This window comes from Ruditapes philippinarum, unplaced genomic scaffold (genome assembly GCF_026571515.1).
Source record: "Ruditapes philippinarum isolate M1 unplaced genomic scaffold, ASM2657151v2 ctg1142_1_1_1_1, whole genome shotgun sequence".
Classification (NCBI taxonomy): Eukaryota; Metazoa; Mollusca; class Bivalvia; order Venerida; family Veneridae; genus Ruditapes; species Ruditapes philippinarum.
In genome coordinates, this window is record NW_026856769.1 from 330,682 (window position 1) to 356,627 (window position 25,946).

The window sequence follows — 25,946 nt, forward strand, 5'->3', positions numbered from 1 at the left end:
AACTTCTGCCATGTTGTCAAACTCATTATGACCATATGAAGCTCAATGTTCTTTAAACTCTTCATCTCTAAAGGTAACTGTATAATTTTGTCAGTTAACCTACACCACCCTAACACAAGCTTACTGAGATTGTGTAACAATGGTAATACTGTGACTAGTCTCTTTGTTATGTTGGTATGATATAATTGAGATTTATTGATATATTCTCCATACAAAACAAGTTCTTTTAATTTGTAAGATTTTCTAATAATATCAAATATTTTCTCATAATTACTATTTTTCAAAGTTGCAGAATTAAATATTTCAAGGTTTGTAGTATCAGCATCTATCACACTAACAGTATTATACAAATGAAGATACTGAAGTTGTTGATGTTTTGATAAATTTACATCATGCTGCTTCATACACTTACATGCAACATAACTAAGATGTATTTGTTCAAGATGACTGGTTCTCTCAAGAAAATTACAAAATGTAGTAGTATCATCATGACTCATTGTTATAGAACATATACTACTCATTCTCATCATACTCCTCATACCACTCATTCGTATTGCTACAAGATTGATCATACTAGGTAGGTAACTAACAACTGTTCTACACACTGGATAATGCTTGACAGTGTAAAAGACAAGAAGAGACAGAGATTTTAATTTTGAAGTGTTTACTTTAATTGTCTCAGAAACACAATTATTCACCTCATCAATCATCTGTCCATTACTATGTGTACTATCACTTAGTGTACTTGATAACCTTTGTGATTCATCACCATATGATATTGCAATGTTTTCAAGTTGATGAAACATTGGTAAATATTTTGTAAATTTAACATTTTTTGTGTTGATGTCATCTACATAAATAGATAGAACAGTGTCAGGAACAATTTGATTCTGGTCAATACTTGAACAAACAATATCACAATACTGACCCTGTTCATCAAGGACTAAATCTCCTATATAAAATACAGGATTATTTCCTATACAACATGTTGCATTGAATTCTTCCATTGAATCAAACATAAGATTTTGAATATCAGTAATACAACTATGATTACTACTTATTGTTCTCCTGTATTCCTGAACACGAGAGTCTTTCGACACAGTATCATATATGTATTTTGAAACATGTGTTGCTAATCTAGGTTCAAGACCAGATAGCATAATGATAACATTTGACTGCTCTAATATGTCATTTACTGTTGAACATTTCTGAAAAACCTCATCAATACACTTTTTGGCTAATTCAACATTTCCTGTACTATGTGACAAACCAATTTTTGCATTGATACCAATATTCACTGCAGCCAGAAATTCTTGCATTGATTTGTGAATGAAAGAGAACAATGAGCTTTTAGGTTTGGATACAGAAAAAGAAGGACATTTATCTTCTGTCAAAATTCCCAGTTTCAGACATGTTTCTCGCACTTCTTGTGATATTTTCAGACCATCAAACACAGATTTGTCAAATGTTAAGGACTTATCCTTCGGATAATTGAACAATGTCTCATAAGCCAAGCGTGACACAAAATATATAAGATGACTATTTAATCTACATATCTCTACATCTGTTAAATACTGAGGGAGTTCAACATTCTGAGAACTTTCCATACATTCTGTATTACTTCCTAAAGTTTTATTGATATTCCAGGTGAAATAAAGTTCTAACATACCAGTATAAATAGCACACCTTGACGTTTTATCGAGTTTACCATCACACCATAGACAAATCAATTGCTGCAGCATAATTGGTACCTGTTTCAGGCCAACCACAGACGGTATCTCAAGTTCTTGTTCACACACTTTAGGATCTAATGATTCGTTCAATGCTGTTATTGTTTTCCTAATCATTTTTTTTCATGTGTTTCATCAAACCCTTTTAATTTTAATAATTGACGAATCTCTCTATTACTTACTCTCAAACTGTGAATTTTCCATGGCCGTGATGTAGTGACAATGGTGTATTTCTTTGTAAAGTCACGTTCCGGAAGGCCTGCCTGGAACTCATTCCTAGTCTCACTGTCAAAAGACCATTCATCTAAACCATCAAGCAAAATAATTATCTTTCTAGAATCATTTTCCAGAAGTTTAGTTAAATTTTTTATCTTATCATATCGCATTTCAAGCATTTCTTGGATACTTCGGATCTTTATGTTATGTCTAAGAGAAATATAAAACATAAAATCAAATTTCTTCATTTCCTTGACTCCTTCAAACTCATCATCTTCATTGTGTCCATCACTGTGTGCCATACACCAACAGTTGATCAAATATTTACAGAAACTACTCTTACCAGACCCTGCATCTCCAACAACATAAATAAATTTCTGTGGTTCCCTGTTCTTTGTGAAAATCTCTGACATGGACTCTATTTCTTTTTCCTCAGACTCCCCTCTGTTCTTTTCTATCTTGCTTGTTATAGTGGGTCTTATATAAATGTCACTGAAGTTATAATTTTCCTCATCTGGTTGTAAAGGTATTGCTGATACCTTAAGTACATCACTGCAATAATGTTCCATCAATTGAGTACGACAATCTGAAATTTATTAAACAGCCCATACAATCAGACATGCTTACAAATAATCTAAATATATCAAGATTCCCTCACAAGAAATTTGTGAAATACAGACAATCTAGAGAAATCTCAAGATATTGAAATGATGATTTTGTAGTAAGTGTTGTTTTGTTAAAGTATAAATTAAATACAAAAATATAAGTTATTGTTATTGTGAGCAAAACAAAATAAAAGCTTAGATATTTTTTGATTCTATGAATGATATCTAGAATAACGAAAATGCATAATTACTATAAAGGTGATAAAAACATAACAGGTTTTGATAAAAGTAATTCTTACATAATTATGTAAGCCTACTAGGTCATAAATGTTTTTGTCCCTTTACTATTATTTGTAAACAATTTATTTAATACACTGCATGTATAATGGTGAAATCGTAATTTATGACACAATTTGCTTCAAACAAATGACTTTCATATAAAATATATTACTAATAACTCAATTATCACAAAATCATAGCTAAATAATGATCATGATAACCAATGGCTTAATTTCCGTAACTGTACGGTGCTGTACAAAAAACATCCAAGAAAAAAATGGGGGCCTCCATTACTAAATACAATTTAGACTTCCCTCGCTGTGTTTTGTAAATTAAGGACTGAAATTGGTGGGTTTTGTTTGCAAAAAGGCTAAAAATTGATCTTTTTGAGAACCCTGCCACATTATTTTGATGAAATTTTTCTTTTTCAGACTACCAACCTGGCAATAATCTTAAATCACCGGACCGGTGCTAAATTTAGTGGCCTCTGGCCTTGGACTGGCACTTATTTTCGAAGACTGTATTGTTTTTAACAAAATGCCTTTTCATTATCTATATGACATTACTGTTTTAGCCTTTTCATATTATATATAACATACCTGATTTTACCCCTTCATATTATATATAACATACCTAATTTAACCTTTTCATATTCTATATAACAAACCTGAATTTACCCCTTCATATTATATATAACATACCTGATTTAGCCTTTTCATATTCTATATAACAAACCTGAATTTACCCCTTCATATTATATATAACATACATGTACCTAATTTAACCTTTTCATATTCAATTGTGCCTTTTCATATTCTATATAACATACCTAATTTAACCTTTTCATATTCAATTGTGCCTTTTCATATTCTATATAACATACCTGATTTAGCCTTTTCATATTGTAATTGTTTTAGTTGAGGAGAATCTTCTACCTTGAGTTTTTTTATCTCCTACAACATAAAATATAATACAAATAATTGTGTTTTGTTTATTAAATTTTCAAACATGTTTATTGTATAAAGTAATACATGTACTTGTATATTCAGTCCGTTTGTATAACATACAGCTTCCAAATATACAGTATAATTTCTACGAGACAAACTTCGATAAGTTGATTACAGTAATACAAAAATACATGTACAGGTTTAAACAGTCACACATGTACCGGTATATCAACCAGAAACAAACATTAACATATGTACCGGTATATCAACCAGAAACAAAACAGTTACACATGTACCAGTATATCAACCAGAAACAAACAGTTATACATGTACCAGTATATCAACCAAAAACAAACAGTAATACATGAACCGGTATATCAACCAGAAACAAAACAGTTACACATGTACATGTATATCAACCAGAAACAAACAGTAAAACATGTGCCGGTATATCAACTTAAAACAAACAGTAATACATGAACCAGTATATCAACTAGAAACAAACAGTAATACATGTACCGGTATATCAACCAGAAACAAACATTAACATATGTCCCGGTTTATCAACCAGAAACAAACAGTAATTCATGTGCTGGTATATCAGTCAGAAACAAACAGTCATTCATGTACCGGTATATCAACCAGAAACAAACAGTAATACATGTACAAGTATATCAAACAGAAACAAACAGTAGTACATGTACCAGTATATCAAACAGAAACAAACAGTAATACATGTACAGGTACAGTACAGCTCGCGCGGAATGTACATTTTTTGTGCTTCCTCCGCGATCGACGTATAAGAAAAATCTCTGCTTCTCCGCGAATCAACTCCCTAAATCGCGGAGATACAACTGCAACGGGTATCGCGGAGTTTTAGAGAGTGTAAAAGCGCTAACTCGGAGGTTCTCCGAGAAAATCCATAATTTAATCGGTCAATAAGTAATGTACTTACATATTTATTTTTTACTGTTTTTCCTTTTTTACTAAATTTATGTCGTACGTTATTTGTTACATTTTTGTTATTTTTCATATTTAGTTCGTCAAAAAATTGTCGTAAATACATAATCGATATCATGGCACTTGTACTTTATCTTAACAAGTTATTATCCAAAACATGTTATCAAGTATTTTAAGATGTCCCATTACATTGTATTATATTATTATTTCTATTTTCAGGTGTGTATGCAAAGGATAGGTGAAAAGGATAGCGATTTTGTGTTCTATTTAACATAAACCATACTATACTTTACATATTTGTGATAAATATATTTCTCTTTTTGTCTAGTTCAAATGCAATAAAAATCTGTACTTAATTCGTATTCAATACAATTATCAAGCGAGGTGCTACATTTTCAAAGAATATTTAAAAACAAAGAAAGGTGTTAATTACATGTAATTTGAGAACTGGTTGTCATCGTTGCCTTTTTTCTCGCCGATTTTACGTCCACAGATATGTTAATTAAAGCAAGGTGTTAAAATTTCAAAGGTAAGATTTCATAGTTAGAACCAAGAAAGCTTTGAGTAAGAGTAATTTGAGAACTGCGTGTCACAGGCAGATCACTTATATACGACAACATTCATATCTTCCTTTATTCTGCTTTAAACTCTGACAGTGTATTTTTATAATTGTGCATTTCTAAAGTAAATATTCGTGTTTGTTATTATTTGTTCCAAAGGACTTGGACATACTAGTGTTGAAAAAGTGTTTGTCATTTTGTTTCAAATCGATAAACTTGGATTTAAAAGTGTTTTAATAATAAGTGCTTTGTGCCGATAAGTATGGCTGTGCGCCAGGTGACAAAGAGACACTCTCACTATCTAGTAAGGTATGATTGTGACAAGAAATTGCAAGTGAGAACAGCAGGTTTTTTTGACACTGGCGAAAAGGTAAGCTAAAGAGAACATTATTTAATGTATTGTTTTATGTATTTCTTAAAATTGATATTGTGATCATATATCATTGGCAAATTAAGCTTAACAAATATTTCGAACTACGTCCATGAAGCATTAATCATGATCATTAATCTGATGCCATTAGGTTTAACAGTTTAGGATATTTTGAAGGTTTGCCATAAAATTTTTCAACGAGAAACTATTATATAACATGATGGCATTTATTTTGGTAATGATCGATATTGTATTTCCTCGGTAACTTAGATTTCAGATCTTATGTAATATAATCGCTGCATATGAATAACAAATGTCTGTAAAAATGTCTCTAACTATAGGAAAATTCAAGGACAGGAAGTTAAGTACCTGTCATTATCAGTTTCTCCAAAGAAACGACCAACTTGACTTGTAATATGGAACACAGCTTCCTATACGAAACTTATTATTCGTTCATTGATTATAATTTGACATATTCAGATTTCAATGAAAGTTGAGCATAACATATCTTTTATTCAAAGGATATATATTATTATATGAAAGATGTCGAATGCATACACATGTAAATGCAACTTTTTTTTCAAACTATTCAACATTCTATTTTCATGTTTCTTTTTAAAATGCCGTTGAAAATGAATTAAACACAATTAAACACAAAATGAAAATTTCCGAAAACGATATTCAAGGGGTTGTCAGCTTAATTTTGCTTCTAATTATACATATGCCGTCAATTTAAGCTTGCATCGTTTCAATTTAATTTGAGCCGCATAACGACAAAACCAATATAATGGGTTTGCGACCAGCATGGACACAGACCAGCCAACAGTAATACATTCATCTGTATATAATAACCAGAAACAAGCAGTAAAACATGTACCAGTATATCAACCGAAAATAAACAGTAATACATGTACCAGTATATCAAGCAGAAACAAACAGTAATACATGTACCGGTATATCAACCAGAAACAAACAGTAATACAATGCACTGGTATATCAACCAGAAACAAGCAGTAAAACATGTACCAGTATATCAACCGAAAATAAACAGTAATACATGTACCAGTATATCAAGCAGAAACAAACAGTAATACATGTACCGGTATATCAACCAGAAACAAACAGTTATACAATGCACGGGTATATCAACCAGAAACAAGCAGTAAAACATGTACCAGTATATCAACCGAAAATAAACAGTAATACATGTACCAGTATATCAAGCAGAAACAAACAGTAATACAATGCACTGGTATATCAACCAGAAACAAGCAGTAAAACATGTACCAGTATATCAACCGAAAATAAACAGTAATACATGTACCAGTATATCAACCAGAAACAAACAGTAATACATGTACCAGTATATCAACCAGAAACAAACAGTAATACAATGCACTGGTATATCAACCAGAAACAAGCAGTAAAACATGTACCAGTATATCAACCGAAAATAAACAGTAATACATGTACCAGTATATCAACCAGAAACAAACAGTAATACATGTACCAGTATATCAAGCAGAAACAAACAGTAATACATGTATCTGTATATCAACCAGAAACAAGCAGTAAAACATGTACCAGTATATCAACCGAAAATAAACAGTAATACATGTACCAGTATATCAAGCAGAAACAAACAGTAATACAATGCACTGGTATATCAACCAGAAACAAGCAGTAAAAACATGTACCAGTATATCAACCGAAAATAAACAGTAATACATGTACCAGTATATCAACCAGAAACAAAACAGTAATACATGTACAGTATATCAAGCAGAAACAAACAGTAATACATGTATCTGTATATCAACCAGAAACAAGCAGTAAAACATGTACCAGTATATCAACCGAAAATAAACAGTAATACATGTACCAGTATATCAAGCAGAAACAAACAGTAATACATGAACCGGTATATCAACCAGAAACAAACAGTAATACATGTACTGGTATATCAACCAGAAACAAACATAAAACATGTACCTGTATATCAACCAGAAACAAACAGTTATTCATGTACCGGTATATCAACCAGAAACAAACAGTAATACATGTACAAGTATATCAAACAGAAACAAACAGCAATACATGTACCAGTATATCAAACAGAAACAAACAGTAACACATGTACCGGTATATCAACCAGAAACAAACAGTAATTCATGTACCGGTATATCAACCAGAAACAAACAGTAACACATGTACTGGTTTATCAACCGAAAACAAACAGTAATACATGTACCGGTATATCAACCGGAAACAAACATAAAACATGTACCTGTATATCAACCAGAAACAAACAGTTATTCATGTACCCGTATATCAACCAGAAACAAACAGTTATACATGTACCAGTATATCAAACAGAAACAAACAGTAACACATGTACCGGTATATCAACCAGAAACAAACAGTAATTCATGTACCGGTATATCAACCAGAAACAAACAGTAACACATGTACTGGTTTATCAACCGAAAACAAACAGTAATACATGTACCGGTATATCAACCGGAAACAAACATAAAACATGTACCTGTATATCAACCAGAAACAAACAGTTATTCATGTACCGGTATATCAACCAGAAACAAACAGTAATACATGTACCAGTATTTCAACCAGAAACAAACAGTAAAACATGCACTGGTATATCAACCAGAAACAAACAGTAATACATGTACCGGTATATCAACCAGAAAAAAACAGTAATACAATGCACTGGTATATCAACCAGAAACAAACAGTAATACATGTACAAGTATATCAAACAGAAACAAACAGTAATACATGTACCAGTATATCAAACAGAAACAAACAGTAACACATGTACCGGTATATCAACCAGAAACAAACAGTAATTCATGTACCGGTATATCAACCAGAAACAAACAGTAACACATGTACTGGTTTATCAACCAGAAACAAACAGTAATACATGTACCAGTATTTCAACCAGAAACAAACAGTAACACATGCACTGGTATATCAACCAGAAACAAACAGTAATACAATGCACTGGTATATCAACCAGAAAAAAACAGTAATACATGTACCGATATATCAACCAGAAAAAAACAGTAATACATGTACCGGTATATCAACCAGAAACAAACAGTAATACATGTACAAGTATATCAACCAGAAACAAACAGTAATACATGTACCAGTATATCAAACAGAAACAAACAGTAACACATGTACCGGTATATCAACCGGAAACAAACAGTAATACATGTACCGGTATATCAACCGGAAACAAACAGTTATACTTGTACATGCACCAGTATATTAACCGGAAACAAACAGTAAAACATGCACCGGTATATCAATCGGAAACAAACAGTAATACATTTGCGGTATATCAACCAGAAACAAACAGTATTATACATGCACCGGTATATCAACCAGAAACACACAATAATACATGTAACAGTATATCAACCGGAAACAAACAGTAATACATGCACCGGTATATAAACCAGAAACAAACAGTAATACATGTACCAGTATATTAACCAGAAACAAACAGTAATACAATGCACTGGTATATCAACCGGAAACAAACGGTAATACAATGCACTGGTTTATCAACCGGAAACAAACAGTAATACATTGTTCTGGTATATATCAAATGAAAACAAACAGTAATACAATGCACTGGTATATATCAACTGGAAACAAACAGTAATACAATGCACTGGTATTTCAACCAGAAACAAACAGGAATACAATGCACTGGTATATCAACCGGAAACAAACAGTAATACAATGCACTTGTATATCAACCTGAAACCAAACAGGAATACAATGCACTGGTATATCAACCAGAAACAAACAGTAATACAATGCACTGCCGGCATATCAACCTGAAACAAACAGTAATACAATGCGCTGTTGGCATATCAATCGGAAACAAGCAAAGTCGTTGAATTTATATCCCCCGCCGAGTACTGGTTATTACTAACACAACAACTGAAGACATAAGGCTTTATTTATATATTTATCATGGCATAAACAGTAATATTCTTTGAACTTGATAAATATTCAGGGCAATAACAGGGCCATAATTCTGTGTTAAATAGTAATATCTGGAAATGCCAATGAGATGTTTACATACTGCATAACTAATCAAGGGCCATAAATCTGAGTTATAAGTGTCTGACCGAAACAAGGCTACTATATGCACATCTCCTCTTCGTATCCCATAAAGTTTCATTGAATTCCAGCCAGTAGTTACAAAGAAGTAGCACGGAAAGGATTATTGCTCTGGTTGTATACTGCATACGTTATCAAGGGCCATAACTCAAAGTAAAAATGTCTGATCCGAACAAGGCGACGATATGCGCATCTTCTCTTGGTTTTGAAGGTTCAAATAAAGTTTCATTGAATTCCAGCCAGAAGTTGCAGAAAAGTAGTGCAGAAACAAATATTTTTCTATATGCATACTGCATAACTAATCAAAGGCCATAGCTCTGAGTTAAAATGTCTGACCCCAACAAGGCAATGATATGCGCATCTTCTCTTGGTATTGAAGGTTCCCAAAAAGTTTTTTTGAATTCCAACAAGTAGTTGCAGAGAAGTAGCGCGGAAACGATTTTTGCTCTATATGCATACTGCATAACTAATCAAGAGCCATAACTCTGAGTTAAAGTGCCTGACCCAAACAAGGTGACGATATGCGCCTATCCTTTTGGTATTATAGGCTATCATAAAGTTTTGTTGAATTCCAACCAGTAGTTGCAGAGAAGTAGCGCGGAAATAATTTTTGCTCTATATGCATACTGCATAACTATTCAAGGGCCATAACTCTGAGTTAAAGTGTCGGATCGGAACAAGACGAAGATATGCTTATCCCCTCTTGATATTGAAGGTTCCCATAAAGTTTTGTTGAATTCCAGCCAGTAGTAGCAGAGAAATAGCGCGGAAACGATTTTTACTCTATATGCATAATGCATAAATAATCAAGGGCCATAACTCTGAGTTAAAGTGTCGGACCGGAACAAGCCGAAGATATGCTCATCTCCTAATGATATTGATGATTCCCATAAAGTCTCATTGAATTCCAGTCAGTAGTTGCAGAGAACTACTCCGGAAACGAAATTTGGATGGACGGATGGACGGAAGGACGGACGTTCTCACAGGACAGTAATTATGTGGCTACTCTATTGTTCTCTCTATTGTTCTTTTTAGCCACACAAAAGAAAATAGCCACATAAAAGCATTACGGAATGAATGACATCAAAGAGAAAGAACAGTTACCTATTGTCCCTATAGCCACATAATTACTCTCCTGCGAGTGCGGACGGACAGAAGAACGGACAGAAGAACGGACCGACAACGCCAAAACTATATCCCCCTCCCGATTCCATCGGCGGGGGATAACAGACACTAATACAATGCACTGGTATATCAACCGAAAACAAACAGTAAAACATTGTTCTGGTATATCAACCAGAAACAAACAGTAATACAATGCACTGGTATATCAACCAGAAACAAACAGTAATACAATGCACTGGTATATCAACCAGAAACAAACAGTAATACAATGCACTGGTATATCAACCAGAAACAAACAGTAATTCAATGCACTGGTATATCAACCAGAAACAAACAGTAATACATGTACTGGTATATCAACCAGAAACAAACAGTAATACAATGCACTGGTATATCAACCAGAAACAAACAGTAATACAATGCACTGGTATATCAACCAGAAACAAACAGTAATACAATGCACTGGTATATATCAACTGGAAACAAACAGTAATACAATGCACTGGTATATCAACTGGAAACAAACAGTAATACAATGCACTGCCGGCATATCAACTGGAAACAAACAGTAATACATTGTTCTGGTATATCAAATGGAAACAAACAATTGAACACATTCTACCTCTTTCTGCTTTGTCTCAAGAACAGTAAATTTTCTTTTCAACTCTGTACGTTCTTTCTCAGCTTCCGACATCTGTGCTTTTAGTTCAGAAAATTTATGTTTGAGCTCCTCATATTCCTCTTTTGTTGCAGCATTTTCTTTGATTTGAGTCAGAATTTCTTTAAAGTTTTCAGTGGTAATAATAAATTCCTTCCTCTTCAGCTTATAACAAGAAACAATTTTCAAATGTAGCTGCTATGTGATTTATTATATTTATAACATATCATATATAAGGTCAAACTCTATTTTTCAAAATCATCTCAATTTTTCTTTAATCTTTACTCTCTTACTTTATGTTATGACTTCTCAAATCAAGGCAGGATTTACGGACTATTTTTCTATTTTTATTTTTTCCTTCTTTAACCTAAAACTTAAAAACTAAGATATGCATTTATATATTTACATTTTGTAGGTATTTTTACTTGATTTCATTGATAAAAGTTAATTTAAGGCAGTTGTTATTTAAATTTGATTATAATGAAACAAATTAAAGCATTTTATTCTATTATCATAAATTTACCTGAATTTAGAGCTGAGCTTATTTTAAATTATTACAACTTAAAGATTTCAAATATAATTCTTTATGTACACTTACATCTTGAAGTTTTCCGACAGCTTGTTGTGCATCTTGTCGATGTACAAGTTCTTTAGCATCTTGTAGAACAGCTATCATGTCATCGATATAACAATTAGCCTTGCTCTCCTCTAACTCCATAGAGCTAGAGTGAAAAATTTCGTTTCGATACTGCCGTACCTAATATACAGAAAACAAATAATACAACATTCACATAAATACAGTGTTCAGCAATGAGACTAAACACAATTCCTAAGTTGAGAATTAAAACTTTAATAAAATAGTTACTTTAAAATACTTACCATAATAATCATTATTATTATTGTGTTTAAACTGAAGATTATATAAAAGCAAATGGAATAGAAATGTTTTTTTTGATAAATTTTATAATTATTTTACTGAAGTTATGGTATAATTAACGTGTTGCATTTACATAATGTACTTATATAGCACAAATAACCTACTTCTGTACAATTTACAGTGATGCTTAAAAAAGAAATTGTTTTTGTTTCCTTCCCACAAAAATTAGAGCTAGCGAAAAGATTGTATTGCTGAAATATATTTAAGAATACAACTTTATGCGTAACAATTTTGAATCATTATTCACTTGTTGCAAATCATTTCTCTTGCAAAATTAAACTGCATTAACCTCATAGTTATATGGATATAATTTCATCTTAGTGCGGTAATGGGTAAACTCTTATAAAAATTCAACGAGAACTATCACTAAATGTGATTAATACCCCTGCAAGACTGCTTCGGAAATGAGGATGTTACTAGTAAAAGAATACCTTGTAAAACAATTGAAATACATTTATGGTTGTGGGCAATTAAAGATAGTTGTGGTTCTTGTATATTGCATTTCCTTTCAATGTGGTTGGCTATTGATAAAGTTTTATTGAATTACTCTGCAATAAGTCCAGAAAGATAAGGAAAAGGAACAAAGGGCAATAACTCCTGGAGTTATGGTTATTGAACACTTCACTTCCTCTCATTGCACTTGACCATTGTATGAAGTTGTATTGAATTCCAACAACAAGTTTTCAAGTTATGCACAGGACAAAAAAGTAACAAAGGGCAATAACTGTAATTATTCCAAATAGAGTTATGGTTCTTGTGTACTGCACTTCATCTCACTGCCTTGACCATTGTATGAAGTTTCATTGATTTCCAACCATTAATCTTCAAGTTATGCACAGGACAATAAAAAGTAACAAAAGGCAAAAACTTTAAATAAGTCTAGAAAGACATAAAGAGTTATGATTTCTGTACACTGTGCTTCCTCTCAATATACTTGACCATTGTATGAAATAGTATTGAATTCCAACTAGTAAATTTCAAGTTATGCTCTGGACAAGAAACAAGAGGGCCATGATGGCCCTGAAGTCGCTCACCTGTATATAGCCCCCGGAACGGGGCCAGTTTAAACCCAAGGGCTTTTATTTGAACAAACTTGGTAGACACCCATTAGAAGATATTTCATGCTTAACATCTAAGGTCTAGCTGGTCCAGTTTTTTTCTTTACACATATAGTTAAAAACAATGACACACCTGGGGCAGGGCCAGTTTTGACCCAAGGGCTTTTATTTGAACAATCTTTGTAGATACTTACTAGAAAATGTTTCATGCTTAATATCTAAACTCTAGCTATACGGGTTTTTTTCAAAGAAGACTTTTAAAATTTTGCTATACACATATATAAGGAAAATCAATGTCAGCCCGGGCGAGCCAATTTTGACCCCAGGGCTCTTATTTGAACAAACTTGGTAGACATTTATTAGAACATGTTTTATGCTCAATATCTTAGCTTTAGCTCTTTGGGTTCTTTAAAAGAAGATTTTTTACATGTTATAAGTTTTTACTATATGCATATAGGGAAAATCAATGACCCCCTGGGGCAGGGCCAATTTTGACCCCAGAGCTTTTTTTTTTAACAAAATTGGTAGACAACCATTAGAAGATGTTTCATGCTAAATATCTTAGCTCTAGCTCTTTGGGTTCTTTTAAAGATTTTTTTTAAAGTTTTTACTATATGCATATAGGGAAAATCAATGACCCCCTGGGGCGGGGCTAATTTCCCCCAGGGCTTTTATTTGAACAAACTTGGTAGACATCATTTATAACATGTTTCATGTTAAATATCTAAGCTCTAGCTTTTTGGGTTTTTTTAGAAAAAGATTTTCAAGTTTTTACTATCTATGCATATAGACATCTATTAGAACATGTTTTATGCTAAATATCTTAGCTTTAGCTCTTTGGGTTCTTTAAAAGAAGATTTTTTACATGTTAAAAGTTTTTACTATATGCATATAGGGAAAATCAATGACCCCCTGGGGCGGGGCCAATTTTGACCCCAGGGCTTTTATTTGAACAAACTTGGTATACATCAATTATAACACGTTTCCTGCCAAATATCTAAGCTCTAGCTCTTTAGGTTTTTTACAAGAAGAAGTTTTTACTATACACATATAGGGTAAATCAATGACCCCCTGGGGCGGGGCCAGTTTTGACCCCAGGGCTTTTATTAGAACAATCTTGGTAGACACTCATTAGAAGATGTTTCATGCTTAATATCTTACCTCTAGCTCTTTGGGTTCTTTAAAAGAAGATTTTTTTAAGTTTTTACTATATGCATGTTGGGAAAATCAATGACCCCCTGGGGCAGGGCCAATTTTGACCCCCGGGCTTTTATTTGAACACACTTGGTAGACACCCATGAGAAGATGTTTCATGCTAAATATCTTAGCTCTAGCTCTTTGGGTTCTTTAAAAGATTTTTTTTTAAGTTTTTACTATATGCATATAGGGAAAATATATGACCCACTGGGGCGGAGTAAATTTCCCCCCCAGGGCTTTTCTTTGAAAAAACTTGGTAGACATCAATTATAACATGTTTCATGCCAAATATCTAAGCTCTAGCTCTTTGGGTTTTTTTAGAAGAAGATTTTCAAGTTTTTACTATATGCATATAGGGAAACTCAATGACCCCCTGGGGCGGGATCAATTTTGACCCCAGGGCTTTAATTGAACAAACTTGGTAGACACTCATTAGAAAATGTTTCATGCTTAATATCTTAGCTCTAGCTTTTTGGGTTCTTTAAAAGAAGATTTTTTTAAGTTTTTACTTAATAATATGCATATAGGGAAAATCAATGACCCCCTGGGGCAGGGCCAATTTTGACCCCAGGGCTTTTATTTGAACAAACTTGGTAGACACCCATTAGAAGATGTTTCATGCTTAATATCTTACCTCTAGCTCTTTGGGTTCTTTAAAAGAAGATTTTTTTTAAGTTTTTACTATATGCATATAGGGAAAATCAATGACCCCCTGGGGCGGGGCCAATTTTGACCCCGGGGATTTTATTTGAACAATCTTTATAGACACTCACTAAAATGTTTCATGCCAAATATCTAAACTCTAGCTCTTTGGGTTTTAAAGAAGAAGATGTTTAAAGTTTTTTTTGTTTTGGTTGCCATGGCAAACAGAGTTGTGCATGGAATGGAATTCTTTGAACAACTTTGTTCAGGCTTCATACAAGGAACATCCCTGTATTATTTCATTGTGTTCTGCCTTATGGTTTCAGAGGAGATGTTGTTTGAATGTATTTTGCTGTATAATTTTAACAGCATAATTTTTCAATAAACATTTTAAACTTTATATGGAGTGTCTCCGGTCCAGTGTTGGCCTAGTTTTATTTTAAATTCATGAACACTTTTTGAGTCTACTACATTTTTTGGCAAATTATTCCATGTTTTAATTACACATCTTGAAAACTGATGTAGGCAATGAGTTGTTCTATTACGAGGCATTTCTAGTTTTAAATTATGTCCCCTTCTGCATTGTTGATGCCGAATAACTGAATTTTTTTTTCAAAAACACAGTCATCTAAGCCTTTTACTATTTTGAAAGTCTGAATCATGTCCCCTCTTAATCTGCGATGTATAAGACTTGGCATGCTCTGGACATGGAAAAGTAACAAAGGGCAGTAACTCTGTAATCAGTCAAGATAGAATTATGGTTCTTGTGCACTGCACTTCCTCTCAATGTGCTTGACCATTGTATGAAATTATATTGAATTCCAACCATTAGTCTTCAGTTATGGCCCGGACAAAAAAAGCAATGGAAAAGTAACAAAGGGCAAACAACTCTGTAATTACTTTAGATACAGTTATGGTTCTTGTGCACTGCACTTCCCCTTTTTGTGCCTGACAATTGTATGGAGTTGTTTTGAATTCCAACCATTAGTTTTCAAGTTATGCTCCAGACAAGGAAAAGTAACAAAGGGCAATAACTCTGTAATTAGTCAAGATGGAATTATGGTTCTTGTGCACTGCACTTCCTCTCAATGAGTTTAGCCATTGTATGAAGTTATATTGACTTCCAACTATTAGTTTTCAAGTTATGCTCCGGACAAGGAAAATGCAACAGACCGCTGGACCTACCAACCAACCGACCACCGGGTGACTCCTATATACCCCCCAAACTTCATTTTTGGGGGTATAATAAAGAGTTAACCAATAACTGCACCAAGGTAAAAATAATCTCCTTTGCTTTTATACTTAATTAACAGACTTAATATTACAGTAAAGCTTAATATTCTACAAAATTTAAAATAAACATTAATAATTATAGTATACAAATCTAGTTACCTTTGAAAAAAGATTGTTTGGTCCTGTAACATTGCATCCAATGTGACTATGAAAGTACTTGTTATTTATGATAACATGAAGCAACCCAGTGCAATCAGTGTCGACTGCTGATGTCTTGTCCTTGTACCCAGGAGCATTTATAAAACATTTGCAAACCTCCCACGGTTTTGTTGACCACTGTTGGACATCACTGTTTTTCCAAAAAGGTGCCGGTGGTATTGATGCATGATACTGTATAATGCTGTCATAGATGGCACCACATACATTGTTTGGACAGGGTCTCTTATTATTAGGAAAACAACAGTTACATTTATCTTGTTTGAGGGGACATATCCCTTTGGAGACTCGGATATGATCTGGCTGGAGAGTTGTTATCTGACAGGTGCCACATGGTACATTTGGTTGAGGAGTCTTTGTTTGTTGTATTTGGTTAATAATATCGTGGTGCTGCTGTTTTCCTATGTCATCACAAAATGGTGCAAGACCCTCTTTAAGATAACCCAAGCCTAGGCCAGCCTTAACCCACTGCCGGTATTTGTTGTTCTTTAAATGTATCTCATGTGCCATCTTGATTTCTAGAAAAAAAGAAATATTTTTAGCTACAATTTGTAAGAATCCAAGGAAAACCATTATTAATTTGTCTATGACCATGATGACTGATCACAAACACTTGTACATGCATGCCCTGAAAGCTGGCCCCAGTTAAGGGACCATGAACTTTGACATACAATGAAGGCATTGCTTCTATCACTAGAGGGCCATATTGGCCCCAGTTTGCTCATCTATAGAAACAGTCATCCCATAATACAGAAGTAGATATTAATTGTTCCTCATTGAGCGGCCAAAATCAATTCAACCATTTCTACGTCTAAAGTAGAACTTGGAAGACATGTTAGATGTCTGATCTCGAGACATTTTTTGTGTCTTTTTTTCTTTGGAATTATAAGCAAGGAAACTTTATAAACCAATAAGGAATAAGAAACATATCTCAATATCAATTATAAATCTACTTTCCATAAATGCACAGTACAGCTTAAACAATTAACTAAAGTCTGTCAATCCCTGCGATTATTTTACAGTTGGATTGTCACGGCAACGTCCCCGCTACAGTTTTGACTTTCCATTATCACCCGATCATCGGGTGCAATTTGTTCTGCGGAATATCGTCACTGTTGATCACTGTGAAATATTGCAGGTTCATTCTGCTCTCTTGGGTGACCAATGATCAATTTATTACCCGCGGTAATTTACTAAAATACATAATGTACGTCTGAAAACAAATAACACACCGAGCATTTGTCTCCCTAAATTTCTGAAGGGCAGATAATTGCCACCTGTTTTAAAATTTTAAACTTTAAAGAAATTCATTGCAGACTGTCAATATTCAATTGTGCGAAAATACAAGAAAACACTCGCCAACAAAGTAGCATGATGCCATCAATAAATAAATGAGATATAATGTTTCCAACTTAAATAACATACTCAAAATTTACACACATGATGACCTCTGACAATTGACTAGTCTGCTCTTCAAAAGAATCTGCCAATCTTTGATGTTTACACATTTGTATTCCCTACCAAAGAAGTCCGACACTCAAATGACTTCCTGTTTCACCACTCCGTTACATGTAAATGCTTTTTACGAACCCGTGCTGGTAATGGGAGGCCACAACTTGTATGCCTTGTTTATATTATAAACATGTATATAGATTTAATAAAATAAGGACAGATATACCTATGCACGTATGTGGCACTTTTCAGAATGTCTGAATTTTGTCAGATTATGGACAAATTTTAGTTACATTAATGTTAATTATTGGTTAAATTGAGGCCAGAAACTGGTTAGATTAAGGTCTGAAATAATTAAGGAACGGAATTCACGAATTCTAAAACCTAGCTAAACGCCGTTTTCCGGTACTTTCTGTACATAGCTCTGGGGAATTCGCCTAATAGCGTGTTATAGCGAACTCGATGTTTTCGGCCTTTTTAAAATTAAATTGAAATAAAACAGTTATTTCTTTATATAAAAATAATTAAATATCATTGTTTAATAATACCATACAAAAAAAAGTAAATACACAAGTTTACGCAGAAAATAACCTTATTTATTATGGAAGATTCCACCACGTCTGTTTGAATTTTATTGATTTTCATTATAAACAATTTATTTTTTTAAATAATTTGCAAAAGATATTAAAGGAATATTAATAATTTTCAAAAACATCAATTTTCTTCAGCTTAAACGGTTAAATAATGATAGAAAAATAGAAATATCACGTAACTGTGTTAAGTACTTTATTTAGAGCTAAAACGGTAACATACCGGAAAACGGTGTTTAGCTATGTTTTCGAAAAGGTCAATAATTGGTTTTTAAAAATTTCTACTTTCGTTTTCACCAAACACCTTTTGGTAAATTATCAAATCCTAATAAAATTAGTTTAATAAAGTATTCATCAAAATTATAATTTCAGATAAAAAACATGATTTACAAATGCTTAATAAATGGGTGTTACCTTTCCATTTGAAAACATCTATAATTATTAGCCTAATGTTGAAATTCCCCCAGTTTTTCATAAATCTACTTTCGTTTTTAATTGTTAGATTTTTATAATTTGTGTTGGCACATTAGTTATATCTGTTTCATGAAGTAATCATTTCGTTTCAGTATAAAATATGTAACATAACGGCTACAAGATTTAAAAGGTACTTACACCAATTTCTTCAAATTTTAAGAAAATCTTATCCCGGACTAACCTCCGCCATATTGATATTTTCCTCAAATTTACAGCGCATGCGCGATTTTTAAATGCCTCACAACACTAAATATTGTCCTCAGTAAAAAGGTCTCACAACACTAAATATTGTCCTTCACTTACCAGTAAAATTTATTTTCCCTCTATGGCTATATAGATTTCTAATTTTCTAAATAATTAGACAAAAATAGCATGAAAACTTTGGACTTTTAGAAAAATAATAGATTTTGTTTTGATTTATTTTCAATATTAACTAAAAAGCTCAATGGTAAAATGTATTATATAATGATTTACATAAAATTATATAGCGTTTCCGTAAATGTGTTCTTAATGCAATAAAATTAAGTATGATAATGGCCTCGGCATTTTGTTTTGGTTAAAAAAATTACAATATATATGTTACTTTGTTATAAAATAAATCTAATAAAAATGTGATACATTTGTTTGACCAGTTCCAGTGCAGTTTTTTCAACTTTTGGTATCTGCATATGTAAATTAACAAAATGTTGGTTTAAAAAATGTACCTGCTAGCTAGTTGATATTTGATTCGACTTCAAGCCTAACAAGTATTAGGAAATATATTATCTTTTTTCTAGTAAGAATACTGCTTGACTGAATCTGGTTGGTTTCACCATTTCCGAAGCAAGTTCCGGTGCACATACATATAATTATATAACGTTACAAATGCTATTTGTAATATTACCTACGAAGAATTTGACTACTTTTGCGAGCTAATACTAAAACTAAATCTGTAAACTACAAACTTTCAGTCTTATTTATTATTTTAATATTCATTCGGAGTATACATGTATATGGTATTGTAAACTTTAATATAAATAATATATGTCAACATTGACACAGATATCCATGTCCATGTTTTGTTTTGCTCTATATTCTGCATTTTATTTCATTATTCAGTTTTCAGAGATAAATGTATATTAATATTACACTACACGTCCAGTACTTGTTATAAAATTATAACATGGTAGGATATTTTTAGTAACGACTTTCCTTGCATGCATTTTAAATACATGATTTTAATTTAATACCTATACCTCAAATAAAATATTGGCACACTTTCTTACATATACTCATTCATATATTTCAACATTAAAGAACATTTTATTTCTGATAAGACAACGCGGAAACGTTTTCATTTGGGTACAGTCTGATAATAATCCCGTCATAAAAATACATGTACGTGTACGGAACTGGTCAAAATAGGTCTCTTGGTTTAAACAGGTATGAATATCTTTATGTTTACTTTTTTGCAAATATTTTTGGATGATGTTGTATGGCAAATAACAACTTTTCCATCGATATATAAAAAGTGTCCACATTATAGCATGTACCGATAAAAAAATGCCGATATTGATTTCAGCATTTTTGCCTCATATGTAGAGTCAATTATCTGACAAAAATATTAGAAGCCGAAATAGAATAATGACACAAATATTTATTTGTTAATGTTAATAAACAACAAAACTATTTATTGTCGTTTACATGAATGGCTCGCTTGATTGTTCGGAACTGGTGCGCCAGAACCGGTCTTGAAAACAACTGTGTTTCAACTTAACCCATTATACACCGCATTCATGGGCATTTTGTTAAACATTGTTGTTTTGATTAAAAAGCCTCCTGCTACAAATTAAAATTGCTATGAAACTAAACAAAATGCTTCAATACTCATTACTGATCAAACTTGGCACAAATGTTGACTTGACCATAGCCTTTGTAACGGCATGCTATAACTCTTAAATTTCCTGTTACCATGGCAACGATGGACATCTCAAAATTGCCAACTGATTTCGAAGTGCTGCAATTTCTGGTATGTTCATTATTATACTGATATCTTTATTATCATTATTATTATACATAATTATCATTATTATTCTGAAATCATTAGCAGATCCTTTACAAAACTATAACTTTAGAAATTAGTACCTGCTAATACCCGTTTTGATTCCGCGGAGCATTTGTTTTAATGAACACGAACAGTTTACATCTTAAAATATAGAATAGGAAAATAATTATATCTGCAATTATATAATATCATTTGCCATACCATACAGGGTTAAATGATCCGAGGTCGGTTTCAGAAAACTTAAAGATATAATAGACTCATCTTTGGGCAAAATACTTTTAATTCTAGCCAAGGTTTATGTCGGATTTTTATACTTCACAACAGCAGGTGTCAAGTACTGTGTGGCAGCTGTAAAAAGTTGCCCCGTACTTCACTTCAGTGTTGTTATATTTTTCTGGTCCTTCGGGATCATTGATACCAGCACTATTAAGTGTTGAGACTTGAGTACCGCTAAAGCCGGGACTAGGGGGCTTGAAGGATGTTGCACTTATTCAGTGTCCCTCATGTACAGACTCAATTAAACCGAGTCTGCAATTCTTATGTAATTTAATTGTGATAAATGCTTCCGAGGGATCACTTTCTTTCCGGATTTTTGAACAAGAGAATTCTCAAATTGTGTTTCAGGAGCTGCATTTCTTATTACAGGTTAAGTCGATGTAGGCATTTCCTTAAAAATAACGCCATTTTTAATAGATCACAAGACGACTTTCCAGCTCTATTGATTGAGGAAGACCTCAGGTGTCCCTTTATCCTTTAATACAGGTATAGTAATTAGAGCAAAGATGTATCCATGGATGGTAATGAACGTAACCTTGTAAAATGTTACACCCATTCATGTGATCAATTTATAAGAAAACATAAAACTTGTTTTAAAGCCGCGCATTTTCAAAATTCTGATTTATATGCATGTCTATCTGATTTATGATCAAATGGAATTTATCCTTGTAAAAAGATTAATATAAATGCATGATTAGTCTGACTTAAATTGTATTACCAAATGTACAAATTAAAGAGAAATCATTCTTGATAAGTATTTTGATATATAGACGAACGGTATTTATAAGTCTCCTTGGATTTTTTATCGCCCTTACAAACTCAAATGCACAATCTATAATGTAATTTATTTTAGTGTTTCTCCTAATGATATTATAATTATACACGCGACAAGGTATTTTTCTGTCGTATCATAAAATAAACACATTTATATATTCAATTTAATTCGAATGGCCATAACCCAATCCCTTGAGTGGGCTAAAGATGTACATGTATCTTCACTTATATAGTAATGATGATATCAACTTAATACCAACTTGGTATAGCTTGATTCCAAATGATTCAAACAATGTTGCCAATTTGGTACCACTCCAGCCGGTGCCAAGAGGCGTGAGGGACGTAAAAGTATTTTTTTTTCTATTTCAAATGTGCTGTGATTTAATCCTACCAAAAGATCACACTTTTTGCTGATTTTTTATACTTCAAACCAGCAGGTGTCAAGTTCTGTGTAGCAGATGTAATACGTTGCCCCGTACTATTTCAATGTTGTTTTGTTTTTGTCCTTCGAGATTATTGATTCCAACACCTTTATGTGTTGAAAATTAAGTACGACTCAAGCCGGTGCTATGGGGCGTGAGGGATGTTGTACTTTATCATCATTCCTCTTGTACACACTCAATAACAAGAAAAGGAGAACAAAGATCAAGGCAAGGCGATATCCACAGAACGCAATCCCCGACACAATCGAGTCATACCAGCAAACCGAGTAAATTTTCATGTAATTTTGTTATTATTTATGCAAGATATCTCAGACTTACTTATAATGCACACGGGTCATAGAATAACATTCAGCTTTATTGTATATACTATAAGGAGAAAACTCGGACCATATCACATGCAGTAACAACGTATTTACAAAATTGAAATAATTTGTATAAAGTCATATGTGACATCTTATAACTGTAACACCTTGTATATATCATGTGTTAATGCATTTTGTAGACTTGTTGATTGTGTTTTATCTTATACGTAATTTCACCAGTCAAAGCCTCATTCCTAGTACAGTGCATATATTTTACAAACGTTATTTCACCAGTCAATGTCTTATTCCTTGTACAGTGCATATATTTTACAAACGTTATATCACCAGTCAATGTCTCATTCCTAGTACAGTGTATATATTTTACAAACGTAATTTCACCAGTCAATGTCTCATTCCTAGTACAGTGCATATATTTTACAAACGTTATATCACCAGTCAATGTCTCATTCCTAGTACAGTGCATATATTTTACAAACGTAATTTCACCAGTCAATGTCTCATTCCTAGTACAGTGCATACATTTTACAAACGTTATATCACCAGTCAAAGTCTCATTCCTAGTACAGTTCATATATTTTACAAACGTTATTTCACCAGTCAAAGTCTCATTCCTAGAACAATGCATATATTTTACAAACATTATTGATGTACTGGCAGCTTAGTTATTGCTATATATGGAAATAGTCGGAAATGATTTTTAACAAGATTTATACCCCAACTTGTTCTGTTAGAGAGGAAAAACAAATGATACACAAATCAATTTTGTACAATCTTTTATTAAGAAAAGTCACACATTCATGCTATCAAAACCATTCAAACAAACATGTTATAGTTTTTGTTAAAGTACTACATTAATAACAAAAACAGTTTAATAGCAATGCTCTCTATGAAGCTTCCATGATAAGATCATATACTGAATACTGTTTTCAATAAACATTTCAAGTTTTAAACAGTCATGTTTTATATATATGTATATGCACAATTGACATATTACAGCATGATCTTATCTTAACTTCATGTATAATTGTTTAAGCATAAACCTTGCCAAAATATATGTGTTATCAAGTGCATGTAATTTAATGTTTACAAATGTACTAGATCAGTCTAGATGGATTTAATCATACAATATCAATTAAATAGACATAGTTAATATATAAAATGTACAATTTACATAAAATATTACATCATGAACTTATCTTAACTTTATATAGAATTGTTTAAGCATAAACATGGCCAATATACATTTGTTATTAGTACATGTAAATTGTATGTTTAAAAATATACCAGAATTATAAAATCTATATTCCAAGTCATAAACAAACATGTTTGATGCATATGTTCATAAGACATAAAATATCTAAGCAAGTAATAAACATTCATATATCTAGTTAACAATTATCTTCATGTAATTATATGTTTACTTATATACCAGATGAATTTACTCTACATATACATTAAAAGTTTAAAGGCACATTACACCTCAGAAATGAATAGATTTTTTTTTGTAAAAGGGCCAATATGTGTTTTATAATGTTGTAATAATATATTTAGAAAAAGTGCTATTCTTATCACCTGCCAAAAATAATTGAGTTTGTTAATAGAGATGCAAAATGTAAAAAAAAATGTAATTTGACTTCCATATATAATACTTATTCACCATAATTGTACTAGTTGCTAAAATGCAAAAGAAACAAAAGTTGGCTTAGATATATGGCCAATGAAAAACGTTTTGGACACCAAAAATATAAACTTTTGAAAAATAACTATGCATTTTCTAAGCTTAATGGGCCTGTAAATCAAACATGAATAAATGCAAAAGAAACAAATTATGGCTGTGCTATATGGACAATGAAAAACTCTTTGGACACAAAAAAATAAGCTTTTGAAAAATAAAAGGGAGTGCATTTTTAAGGCTTAATGGGCCTTTAAAGCAAACAAGTATAACATTTTAAAATGTACGTATAGTCACATGTCACAAAACCTTTCTTTATATAAAATAATATTATCTTATTTTCATCAAAGGATTGCAATAGCATGTAACTATACAACAAACATTTATTAACATGAAATAATATGTTTACATTATGTACTAGATACATTCAATCAGAATTTCATGTTTCAAACTTTCATGTAACAAACAGACATAGACAAGTGTAAACTATATTTATATATAACATATCTTAATCTTGGGATATACTAACACCAGCAAGCATAAACAAGAGGGCCATGATGGCCCTGAGGTCGCTCACCTGTATATAGCCCCCCCCCCCCCCCGACCCCACACACCCATAAGAAGATGTTTCATGCTAAACATCTAAGCTCTAGCTCTTTGGGCTTTTTAAAAGAAATTTTTTTTTAAATTTTTACTATACACATATAGTTAAAAACAATGACACCCCTGGAGCGGGGCCAGTTTTGACCCCAGGGCTTTTATTTGAACAAACTTTGTAGACACTTACTAGAAGATGTTTCATGCTTAATATCTAAACTCTAGCTATTTGGATTTTTACAAAGAAGATTTTAAGTTTTTGCTATACACATATAAGGAAAATCAATGACCCCCGGGGCGGGGCCAATTTTGACCCTAGGTCTTTTATTTGAACAAACTTTGTAGACACTCACTAGAAGATGTTTCATGCTTAATATCTAAACACTAGCTATTAGGGTTTT

General features: G+C 32.4%; 1 protein-coding gene across 1 annotated transcript; it reads right to left on the minus strand.

Moving 5' to 3' along the window:
* Positions 1-1,713: 1,713 nt before the first annotated feature.
* On the minus strand, positions 1,714-19,629 carry LOC132747658 (uncharacterized). Its single transcript, XM_060737102.1, has 6 exons — positions 19,555-19,629; positions 16,844-17,418; positions 12,216-12,374; positions 11,582-11,782; positions 3,714-3,783; positions 1,714-2,532 (listed from the first exon to the last, which is right to left on the minus strand). The coding sequence occupies exons 2-6, from the start codon at positions 17,408-17,410 to the stop codon at positions 1,844-1,846; spliced, it is 1,686 nt and encodes a 561-aa protein (XP_060593085.1). The 5' UTR covers positions 17,411-17,418; positions 19,555-19,629; the 3' UTR covers positions 1,714-1,843.
* Between the last annotated feature and the right edge of the window lie 6,317 nt (positions 19,630-25,946).

Coding starts and splice junctions, on each gene's coding strand:
- LOC132747658 (XM_060737102.1), bottom strand. CDS start 17,410: ATGGCACATGAGATACATTTAAAGAACAACAAATACCGGCAGTGGGTT. Junction 3,784..11,581: donor TTGAGACAAAGCAGAAAGAG/GTAGAATGTGTT, acceptor TTTATGTTGTAG/GAGATAAAAAAACTCAAGGT. Junction 2,533..3,713: donor ATATGAAAAGGCTAAATCAG/GTATGTTATATA, acceptor AATAAATTTCAG/ATTGTCGTACTCAATTGATG.